The sequence below is a fragment of the Falco rusticolus genome, chromosome 5 (assembly GCF_015220075.1).
Source record: "Falco rusticolus isolate bFalRus1 chromosome 5, bFalRus1.pri, whole genome shotgun sequence".
Taxonomy (NCBI): Eukaryota; Metazoa; Chordata; class Aves; order Falconiformes; family Falconidae; genus Falco; species Falco rusticolus.
In genome coordinates, this window is record NC_051191.1 from 6,828,669 (window position 1) to 6,841,080 (window position 12,412).

A 12,412-nucleotide genomic window follows, 5' to 3' on the forward strand; every position below is an offset into this window, starting at 1 on the left:
ATTGCACGGACAGTGAGGATGCTTAATCATGTGGCCACTCTAATATTTCATATTTACTGAATGTTACCACTCCATTAGTTCCTGGCACACAACTTAGCTGGTAAAGTTTATGCAGTGACTTCTTCAACGTGTCTGAAAATGAAAAGGGATCTTTCAGTAGTGGGGACCTGGTTTATATTTCAGTTGAACCATGTTACGTTCAAGGCGGTCACACAAGAATAAAGTTTCAAAAACTGTGTTTAGCCTGTGTTCTCAGGCATCATCACTGAGATGCTGTCAGCTCTCTCATTGCAAAAATACACCCAGTAACCAAATCTCCTTGCGTCTGGGATCAGCCATATCATGTTTGCAGTTACTCATTTGTATTTATTCCGCTTTGATTCCAGCAAAGGCGACCAGCAGAGGGCTGCCTGCTTTTAAAATACTCTAATGGGAGAAAACGAGGTGGATTAATGAAACATTAAGCAAGGGAAAGTTTAGGTAACTGGAGAAAATGGCAGACTGGATGATATAGAAAAATACATTAGTCAGCTGGATTAAAATGCTTTTATGCCATTTTTTGCACATATTACATTTTTTTTTTTTTGCAATAACTCAAACATTTATATATTGTTGGTCAAGTTCAAATGATGTGGATAGCTGTAACACTACAGGAAGGAGGCCTGATAACACTGAGGTTTAAGTTCAATTTATAATATAATTTAAAAGGAAATTAAAACTTTACATTCCGCTTATAATACATTTCTATTTACAAATAATATGATAAATATTTAGAAGCATTTATGGTATCTCCACTTCTGAGTGGCCAAAGTCAGCTGGGAGTCCCTTCTCTGCCAACGATAAACCTGGTTTACTAAAATGATGCCCTCTTCAATATTCCCCACAAGGAGATACACCATGGGATGATGGGTCGGAGTCATCCTCTGTGTACAGTTTTCATTGATAAGCAGCCACTGTTGTATCATGCTCTGAGTTTCATAAGGCAAGAGTGAGCCCTGGGTAATGAATTCCACTTGGCATTCAATGTTGTACTCTTGGTCACCAAATACTGTTCTCTTCTTGGACAGCTTTACTTTCACTGCTAAGGAAAAGAAAAGGAAATACGCAAGTTACTCCATTTACTCAAATGCAGAAAGAAACACTACCAATGAAAGCAAGATGATTCCTTAAAAATACTGCCATAATTTATGCTGATAAGAGTATGGTGAGGCCTTCTCCAGCAGCAGTATAGATTTTAAGATATTTTTAAAAAATAAAGGTTATATAGTCAATAATTTTTTTCATGGAATTAGGCGACTAGGAAAAAAACACTTTCACAAGAAAGAGTACTGTATTTTTACCATCACCACGTATGTCAGACTTTTTGGATAATTAGATATCATAAACTGTTGGAGGTGTTCTGGTACCATGAGGCTGCCCAGATTGCCCAGGCAATTCTGAAATTCACTTTGTCCACGTTAGGAACCCTGCAGCAAAAATAGCTGGTCATGCTTGCTGATACCACCCTTTCAGATACTCCCTTTTCATTATAGGCATCTACCTAGCCCACTTGACTCCACCAACACTTTCTAGTGTGAAACTTCTCTGTACTGCTTGATCTAAAGTCAGCCAAAGTTGCTGAGTCTCTGCACTGACATCAAAGGGCTTTGCAGAAGTTTCTAGGGCAAACTCAAAAGTATTGCATGTCATTCCAATAACATGACATGAGGTAAGAATTTCTTTTACTGATATGATTTTCTGAGTCTTCTTTTCAGCAAGCTAAATACCATGAAAAACTCATGCACACAAGTAACAAAGACATGCCGTTCACCGGTCAAACACCAAAGCTTTACTTTGGATTTAATCACTAATAAAAGGCAAACTTGCTTATTTGGCTGCTTTTGCCAGAAATATTTTCCATAAATCATGTTGTACTACTATGTAGCCAGCTAGACAAGAACAGAAGAGCTTTTTGTTTGTAAACTAGATCATTAATAAATCCTTCATGCAAAATAAATCCTCTTTATATTTTGATTAGAAATAATATATTCTGAAAAACAACCTAGTTAAATCAGCAGCCAAACTCTTAATCCTTTGAAATCCCAGAAGAAACTGTCACCTATTGTAATCCTAATTTTAAAGCATTTTAGAAGGAGAGTTGTTAGTCTCTTTAATAGCAGCTGTATTAACAAGGACTTACCAAAGTTACTGTCACAGAAAACTTCGAGAACTCTTTTGTGCGTAAAGAATTCCTCCACTGCTGGGCAGGTCTGACAGGTAGGCTTTGGTAGGACTGGTAAGAAATTACAAAGTCTCATAATTATCTTTTAGAATATTTTACCTTAATTTCCTGCTGTCAAAGCTGAGAGCTCACTGTTTAACCACAGGGATTACACAGAAAACACACAATTGGTCAGTGATAATGTAAAAAGTCTACACGCTCCTTTGAAAACACAGCTAGGGATGAAAAGGAGTTTTATTTTCCATGTGCAGTCAGTCCTTGTTCAGACTGACAAGCTCAATTATCAGCATCAAATATAGTAACAAATACGGTATTATTTTTAGTACAGCTACAGTGGGTGGAAAAGAGGTTAGGTGGCTGATTCTATCAATAAGTCTAGGCGCAGCTCCACTGGGATTGTGAATATAAGAATTTGGGTGTGCTAGCAGCAACTGATGCCTACTGTTTTCTGCAGAAATTAATAAACATGAGTGCATTTGAAGATTTGAACGTTAATGTCGCGATAAATCAGGTTTCCATAAGGAAAATCAGATAATAAGTCATCCCAACTTTTCTAAGCTGATCAGAGAGTTCATTGTATATATAAATTTATCTGTGATAAGGGCCATTGATAAGTCTATAAAGAGACCTCAAAATAAACCACAGTGTGCCTGTCATAGGTATGATACTGCCCATAGCTGTGCAAGGTGATAATTGCCTTCCTCCACTATCTAGGCGTAGATGATCTATGCTTTATTTTTTTGAAACCATGCTGATTTACACCATCTGAGGTCTGCTGCAGCTTACACTGCAAATACTAACACTTCCCCCTGCCATGTGCATGAACAGGGTGAGGCAATACAGATAGACATGACTCCATTTACAAAATCATAGACTGTCTGGGAATGGTGTTCCTTGCACCTCCTTGATTCCCAGGAACACAGAGTACCGCCACCCTCCCCTCTGCCATCTTCCAGCTACCTTTGTGCAAGTATTTATATTCCTTTGAAAGAGATGCCAGGCACATGTCCTCGTCCGCAGGGAATCGATTGCAGTCCAGATTGTCAGGCCAGGGGTGTCCGCGGCAGGCAAGCACAGGGGTGCAGCTGTCACGGACAGCAACACACATACTCCTACAAGGATGGATAAACCTGTCGCCAGAGGAAACACCAGGCTGAATCAGTTAAACTCCCTCAGTGATAACAGAAACTATCGCAACAGTGATTTCTGTGCACAGTACATCATTGTCACTGGTATTTATAGCATCATTTAATTATACAAGTAAAGTTGTAGTAGTAAAGTTTTCAGTGCTTTTCTTTCCGGTGAGTACAAAAAAGGTAACAATTATTTCAGAAAAAGTGAAGATCACCTTTAGATTATGATAAACATGCATTTCATTTGATCCCTGATCGGGCAAATAAAGGCTGGAGTTTTGTGGTGTTGTACTTACGTATCTAAACAGATGGGTGCAAACAGGGAGCACAGGAATGTCCTCACGTGAGGGTGACAGTCCGTGTGCACAAGGTGTTGCCAGGTGGTGGACTTTAGGATAACCTCTGCCATGCTTGTGTGTCCCATCAGGTTGGGAAGCCTCATTTCAGAGTATCCAATCTTGTGGCACATGTCCATCTCCTTGGGTATCACTACACATTTTGTGGATAATCCAATGTCAAAGCCTGTTGCCACTCTTAGGAAACTGCTCACAGCAAAAACAAGTATTTTTGCAGTCGAGAACATCTTCCAGTGACTCCTCAGCTGCTGAGCAGGGAGATGTCAAACCCCCCAAGTGCAGGGCACACTGAAAACCTTGTGGTTTATATGCCAAGACCTTAACGAACTGTTGTTTATCAACTGTTTATCAAATCACTCGAGACAAGACAGGTCTTATTGCCTATTCAAGGGATTGCTGTGATAACCAGGGGGGTGGAGACAAAGTATAGAAGTGTGTTCCCTAAAGACACTTTTATTTGGTATAGCCTTTCATTATCCCACAGCGTCAGTCGCTGCAGCATTCGTTCTATGTGGCATATTAAATTTTGACACCTAGAAGGTTTGCTATGTGCTTGCTAAAACAAATTAAGAGATCCCCCAGAAAAACGGTGGGGCAGACAAGCTGTCTCCTGGGGCTGCTGTGTCTCCTTTGTTTTCAGACACTGCTGATGTGGGCAGAAAAAACAGCCCAGATTGACTTATCAAGTGAAAATGTTTTGCTTGTGCTAATTGCCCATGTCTCTTCCACTGTTTTACAATGTAGAAGAGGTACTTTCTTTGGTCAAGTGCTGTAAAAGAGACAGCCTCCTGCTATTAACCAAGGATTTTGTCTGGAAATTTGGATCCCTATCCTGTCCCATGCTAAAGGTGCCAACTTCTGTTAATTTTAACAGACACCTGAAAATACAGTATTGTTTCACTGATTGGAGTATGTGCCTATCAGATGGTTACAGAACTCGCATTTTTCATTTATATAAGTTCAGTGGTGGATCTAACATTGCAGGACTGTTGCAGCTGCCAGTATTTATACAGAGTGAAAAGGCAGTTACACATATGGAGAAACATTATTATTATTTCAAACAAACCTGGCTACATTTAAAATTGCTCAGATAATGTAGTGTTTCCCTTATTTATTAATAAATTGTAATTACATTAAGCTGCATGAAAGCAAATGATACCAGATGCAGACTTTTTCTGTTTGTAGCACAAAAATAGTATTAAATTTCTTAAGTTAAAAGTTCACAAAATTACCGAGTACTTCTAGTATAATACTGATAAGCAGCTCTTTGCTACAGAGAAGCTGGGGAATCAGTTAAGATGACAGAGGGTCTGGAGTAATGTGTATCTTACCTATTATGAATAGAAAAGTCAGATTCTTAGTTAAAAGAGTTGAAGTTCTAAACAAAACATTTTGTGGAAATTTTTAACTTGACAAAAAGATTTTTACGATTGGTTACGGGTGTTAATTTTTATTTGCATTTCTTATTACATGTTTTATTAGCAGAAATGTTTAGATATTAATACATAGGTGGAAATACTGTAAAATATCTGGTCTGATTATTCGGCTAAAATAAGTACATTCATGATAGCGTATCATCTAGTATTACTGATGCTTGATTGAAATACAGTTTTCAGAAACAGCAGCTCTTTGTGCTTATACCTCGATGACGCACATTTAGACAATGTGCTACATATCATTTACATGTTTATACTTAAATGTTAGATTATTAATCCTAGCATCTTTGAAACAAATGACAACCCCCTGCTGATTCTTCCTTAGCTGTCTTCTTTAAGCTACTGGGGAATTTACAGTATCTGTTTAAGTCAGAAAAAAATGACAGCATGCAAGGTTCCAGGAACTAAAGATGCATTTAAAGGAATTGTCAGATTTTCTTCTTATGTTTTGTTGCCAGCTCTGTGGCTTTTCCAGTAAATACGGTTTCTCTGTATCCGTTATCTCACTCTGAAGCAGAGGAACTGAATACCTAACCGGACTGACTTAGGCCTGACAGTAGCATTCCTTTGTCAGGTGCTCCATGTATTCCATAGGAAGCTGAGGACCCTTACTAAAACTCAGTATCAGTCCCGTTCTTGCTAGATCTGCACGGAGCACAGCTCACGCAGGCTCCAGAGGTCTTGCAGGCGCCGTGATGCCCCTTGCCTGAGCGTCCCTCCGGCATTCAGCAGCTGGAGTGAAACTGGGCTCCGTATATGAACGTCTCCCTTATTCAGCCGGTTCCTGCATCCGTCCATGTTGCTAACAGCTTTACCAAGTCACGCTGTAATTTTATGAAATTTATCAAATTCCCCTCTGGCCCTTACAGCATTTTTCTGTAATACTTCCCTCATCTGATTGCTCTCTGAAAGTAGGTGGCAAGGTCTGCGGTGAAGGAAGCCCTGCCATTGCATGTGGGGCATGCCATTACATGCACGTTTCTAAGCAATATAAAATATATATTAAGAAAGAGTATTTGGTCTCTTGATTATTTAGATGCTTTTCTCTGTGACTGTCTCACAACACAGAAGAAAACGTGATTGATCCTAAAACTGGAGTCGACCCTGTTACTGCAGACAGCGAGGGGCTGTTGAGTTGCATACGCCTGTTGAGACAGGCATAACGAGACTGTGAGGTGAAGATGCTCTAATGAGAGCTAATACCTCTCCTAACAAACTTAGTGTCCATAGGAACTGTCTTAGAAATCAATAATTGTGTATCTCTGTGTCTGCCGGGGCTTTGCAGGGGGTAGGTCATTTATGAGCCACCATCACCACCTTAGAGTTTCTTTCAGCCTCAGCTGTATCTCAAAGGAGGCCAGCTATATTTTGGTGCTTTGCTTTTGGCCAGCTGCCTTTCACTGGGCCATCGTTCTATAATGCTGAAGAGAAGAGTTTTTCTCCATGTGGGTACAGCGGCACCTCTGGAGGTGGTGGAGGCCTCAGCGGGCCAGGAAGGAGCGGCGTGCTCCCGCTGCGCCACGTCTGGCACCGTGCTTCGGCGGGGAGCCTGGAGCATTCCAGGGTATGGAAGAAACTCCGTGGTCTTGCCATCAGAAGAATGGCAAGCAATCTGCTTCGCTCCCGTTTCTCCTTGTTTTCTTCCTGTTCTGACCAAAGTAGCCATTCACACAGGGAACAGCAAGTCCTTACGCGCTTGTCAGGAATGACGAAGCTCACCTGAGGGCTGGAGAATTGCCACCAGCTCTGAGAGCAAAATATGCACAGACGCCTTTGCTGAACACCTGTGACTGCGTTGGGTTTAAGGCGGGATCTGCAGCCAGAGCGTTACCCGTAATTCAGTCATTTTTGTTAGCTGTCTTCTGTCAGGAAAGAGCGTCATTTATGGGAACTTCTGATTCCTCTCTCTTCTGACAGTCACTGGGTTCAAGATGTCAGCTGGGTCAAATTCCTTACCCTGTGCTGTTTTTAGTGTCATCATTTACTAAGGAATTTACCAATTTGATACTTATTTTTGCTATGCTCACAAACCGCTTTTAAGCAAGGCAATTTGGCTGTGCTTCTGTTTAGGCTTAATTATTTTAGTATTCTCTATGAGCAGATGCTACCTTGAAACTTGGTTTGACAGCAAGTCATTACAATTTATCATTTTTAGCAGGAGTCTTGCAGAACAGTTATTAAAAATGAACATGCAAATTAGATGGCCATTGCTTGGAGAGTGCTTCAGGTCAGTCACATGTTGGCTCCTTGGCAGACGCGTGAGCTGCAGCACCCACGTTGCTCTGCCATAGATCCTCCATTTCTGCAAATGCTCAGCTGCTCCTTGACATAGCGTGGAAGAAAACACAGCTTGCTTTTGGGTACACAGTGAACTGTGATTTACTGTTGCCACACCAGCTAAACATTCAAATTGCAGAAAAGCTGGTGGGGGCACGCAATTTCTAATCATAGTGATATATGTGTGTACAGGTTGCTTGAATAAAGACTGCCTAAAATGAAAAAAAAAAAATTATTAGTTTACCAAGCTATCATAAGAATTACAGTTTCTGCATATAATTTGAGAGAGCAGCATAAAATACAAGACCTGAAGATTCAGAGAAACTTCTGCCTTGAAATCTGGAGTCCAGCTAATGTTCTTTGAGACTTCTGAAGAAAGCTGCGTGGTTATTCCCTTAGCAAAGGGTCGCATTTATCATTCCTGGACGGTTACCTGCTGATGGACCCTGATAACAGGAACAGCAGCTGGAGGCTCACTCCCTGCCCACCTCTGTGTTGACCGCTTTGACTGTTACCAGGGAGGCAGACAGAGATTAACCAGGTGCCACCCATCAGACCCCACTAAGAAATGGGACTGAATTTTTCTTCAAAGAACGTAGGGGGTTGAGAGCAAACTAGTGGATGTAGGGATTTTTGGTTTTAATCTAAACATTTGCTGTAATATTTGGCTGGAGTCCTTTTTATCTGGAGTCTAATGGCAGAGATGCAAGGCTCTGAGACAAGGATCAAAACTTGTAACTGTCCACCCCAAGTCGCAAAAGGAGGCTGCGGAGAGGCAATCCTCTGATGTCAGCTTTGCTGGACCAACATCCTTACTCTGTGGGGCAGGATTTACTACATAGCATTACCTTTGCTTAGGAAAAAATCAATTAGGCCACATAAGGTATCTGTAAAACAAGGGAGGAAGAGTCATAGGTGGTTTTGAAAAGCCCTTGTTAATGTATTTGTCACAATGGCTTTAGCATGGCTTTAATTTTTCAAGGTCAGAAATACTGTATTTCCTTATAAATCTGTAATGCAAACTGTTAAAGGCTGACTGCTCTGGCACACTGAGCTTTGTCCTTATTACTGTCAATTGATTATCTGGGAGGAAAGCTTATTTTAACAGTGAAAGTCAATGCTTTGGGGGACCCAGACTTAGTTTCTGGCTCTGACACAAGCCTCCTGCTGAAGCTTTAACCCCACTGTGTTGACTCCACACATAGACTGTCCTGCTTAACAGTGCTGGGGATGCTGGAAGTTAAATGCATTCAAATATGCAGCATTCAGATGCTACAAGAGTGAAGAAAAGGCATGTAAATACCCACAGAGATTCCAACAGTATCGCCTAAAGGCACAAGGGTGCTGAATACTATACAAAAATGGGGTAAATAGCATTTCCTAAGTAGGCCAAAGTAAATCGGGATGGAAAAGGCATAGGAAGATGAGATGACTCGCTAATCAGCTAGCAGCCAAAGCAGGCACACAGCTCTGAGCTTTGCCATCGCAATGTTCATTGACGCATTCAGCTTTCGGGTCTCCTGCTCAGCAACATTTTCGCCACTCCAGAGCAGGACAAATCATGTAATGTGATTTTAGGGGAAAACCTGAAATCCCATACTGAGTTACTAGGGGCACACTCATGAAACTGCAGTCAGGCCCTATCCTGTGTGCTGCGCAGCAAGGCCTTTACAGTGAACACCGTATTGGTTAAACGCTGTGTGAAGCTGTTTGCTTTCAGGGTGGCTGAAAAGAGGAGAGAAGCGCCAACGTGATTATCGTTAAGTGGAATTTTGCTTTTCAATCATAAGCAGTGGGGCAGGCTCAGCAGTTGGTTTTGCTCCCCGGGGTAAGCAATTTCCAAATGATGACTTTCAGGTGGGAGCAAAACACAGTCTGTCTGAATGTAGGGGTTTACATTATTGATCATGTACCAGATGAGCACCTTTGACAGAGAAACAGTAGTAATAGCCACTGTTCTCTGTTTCCCTCCAGGTAAAAAACTTAAGTGTTGTTTTGTGGCTTGTTTTGTTTTGGGGTTTTTTTGGTGAGTTTGGTGGCGGGTTTTTTTGTATTGGTTTGCTGGTTTGGCTAATACTGTCTATTTTTCCTTTTAGTTTTAGGCCCATTTTACTGGGTTTCAACTTAGTTTTGATCTGATTTAATTTTGTGGAAGAAGGACCAATTTAACACATGGAGTCTCACGTATTTCAGCACAATTCCTGTTCTGCAGAAAAGCTCCCGTTTCTTTCAGACTTGATCAGTTTTTGCAGTCTTTCAGCGACTGGCGTGATGCTGGCTTTCCCTTTATCAAATTTCGATCGTATCTGAGTCCCTTCTCATGCGCTGTCCATCACAAGCAGCTCCAAATGAAATAAAAAGCAAGGGTAAGCAGAGAACACTCTGAATCATTTCCAAACCTCTGTTCACAAAAGGGGGTACAAGTAGACGCAGGACTGTTTCATAAGGAGGCAGGGCAGCAGCTGTTTGGGCTACAAGTAAACAGCAAGTACATACCAACTGTTTGTAGTACATTGAGAAAGTAAACAGGGTCATCTTGTCTAGCCCCCCCCCCCCCCCCCCCTTGTCTGTGGCCTGTAGCCAGCTACTGATCATCAAGATAAAATGGAAACACATTAAGTCTTGAAAATTATGTCTGGCTTCTGGCTGCCGCTGGAGATAGCTCTATCAGTTAAACAAGGAAAACTGTGGGTGAGTGCTCCGCTGACTCCAGCATGCCTGGAGCCCGGCCCTTTTAAGTCACTTGGTATTTTGCACCTAACTTCTGTGCATCCCAGCCGCCCGAGGAAAGGCTCTCAGCATCTGACATTGTAACAGTACATGGCAGGCCAGGCTCACTTTGGTTTAATGTCGTGGGAACCTGTGGACTGGAAGCCTCTGTTTAAAAGTCAAACTCCAGCCTAAATAGTTTGCTGAATAAGCAAAATTAAATAATGTCTATTTCACAAGTAAATAAACGTGCTTCAAATATTTGAATTAGATATTATGGCCAAATCTCTAAGCAAAATTCCCTCTGGCATTAGCATGATTTTTTTCTTGAATAATGACGGCAAAATGTAATCTCTTTCCGGGCACTGAAAATGTATGTAAATCTAAATAACCAAAACAAGTGTTCCTGTTGCAAATGTTTTTGGTGAACTGAGATTAAAACAAAGATTTGTCAGGAAAGAGTCAAGAGTTACACCCTCAGCATGAATTTCAGATTCTGGTCATTAGAATCCTGGCAGATTTTTTTTTTGTTATAAATTTCTCTCCATGCCAAGACTCATATCATTTTTCAGGGTGTAGATTTTAAAATGTCAAAAAGAAAAGATATTTTCTGGATAAATCCTAGCCTTTATTTATAAGTTTCTGTGTCAGTGTAGTTTTGCAAAGAGGTGTGGGTTTTTTTAAAGCTTTTACAAACTTTTTCATTCAGGTACACATGCACATACTAAACTTTGGGTGGCTTAATTAAAACAAACACCTGTGTCCTGAACTCAAGTGTGTGTATAGTCAATATTCAAAAACTATTTTGGGATTCACAGAAAGGAAAAAATATTTTTAATTGTGGCAATTACTAACTGATTACTTACGAAAGTAACTGCTTCACAAAAGAGTGTGTCCATTCATAGGCACATGGTATATAATTTTTACCTGACTGCTATGCAAATATTTGATGGGAATAGTTTTTTTCTGTTCTGTTACGTGAGCTCTGTACCTGAAGGGTAAAGGATACTCACCGAAGGTGTGAATATTCTTTATTTATTTTCACTCTCCCTATTTTGGATATGGCCTTACACACACCTTCTGGAAAAAGATGACCACAAAAGTCAGCCTCTTGGAGCCTTTAACGCTCCTTCTTACCCCACCAAAAGACACTTTGTATTGCAGCTGTCACTAATTTACTTTTATTCAGTATTTCTCGTATATTAAGGAACTCAAAACATTTTTCCAGGTTTAGTGAATGAAGCGACCAGCCTTTTGTGTAACCCACTTCAATTACAAATGCATAGCCAAATCACACCTCTGTGTGAGAAGAAGGCAAGAGAGAGCAGGAGCCCAGCACTGCGGCAGGTGATCAGCAGGACCATGCCAGGCATTAGCTGGATCATCATGGGCAGCTCTAGACATCAAATGTGATAATGGCACTTTTTTTTTTTTTTAATCAAATGTTTTTGATTTTCTCTGTGTTGTCATACAGGGATGGTATCCCTGCAGATAGTCTGTGAGGCTTCTTGTCCATCCAAGAAGACATCTAGTAGAACAATTATTTAAAAGTGAGTAGATTTTGCATCTTGTATACTTACTAAATCTTTCTAAATACACCCTAATGGGGTCACATAGTGCCTCCTCATAACCCTGCGATGCTGGGCCCTCAAAGTCTGCAAAACCTCAGCAACTGTTTCTATAGAGAGCATTTATGTTGCCATAATCACCCCCACAGCAGGCCTGAGAGCCACATCAACCGCTTCATCCCCACCCCTCCAGTTTGTGGGACAGCCCCGCTGGTGTTCATGGCAGACTTTAAATCCTCTGCAAAGGGGGAGAATTCAACTTAAAAAACCAACAACACAGTGTTCAAACAGAAAGCACAGGCACAGTATGCTTTAAAAAAGATTAAGAAGAACATAAGTTTTCTATTTATTTGGGCCTTCTGTCCCTTCGCGTTCAGAGGGCAGATGGCAGCTTCTTCCCTTTCACCATGGCTTGTGTTGCATACATCACCTCTGTTGACATCAAAGACATTTGGTTTCTATTACCCTATCTTGAAGAGAAGTTCACCGATAAAGAAGTCTCCACCCTAATGATTAAACACTATTTGGACTGAAATATCTGGGCAAGAGTCCTTCAGCCCACAGGCCAGGATTAGAGGGTCTGTGACTCCAGCGCCCACTTGCTAATCTGGGTGCAGACCATGCCTCGTGGCCTTCCTGTGAAACGTTACGTCATTTGGCTTTCACAGCCCTTTACCATCACCCCAGGGCAATCATTTTCTTCCACTGATAC

General features: G+C 41.1%; 1 protein-coding gene across 1 annotated transcript; it reads right to left on the reverse strand.

Annotated features, from left to right (window-relative positions):
- Window positions 1-701: 701 nt before the first annotated feature.
- Window positions 702-4,415, reverse strand: LOC119148952 (secreted frizzled-related protein 2-like). Its single transcript, XM_037389738.1, has 4 exons — window positions 3,651-4,415; window positions 3,182-3,351; window positions 2,180-2,272; window positions 702-1,081 (listed from the first exon to the last, which is right to left on the reverse strand). The coding sequence occupies exons 1-4, from the start codon at window positions 3,935-3,937 to the stop codon at window positions 771-773; spliced, it is 861 nt and encodes a 286-aa protein (XP_037245635.1). The 5' UTR covers window positions 3,938-4,415; the 3' UTR covers window positions 702-770.
- Between the last annotated feature and the right edge of the window lie 7,997 nt (window positions 4,416-12,412).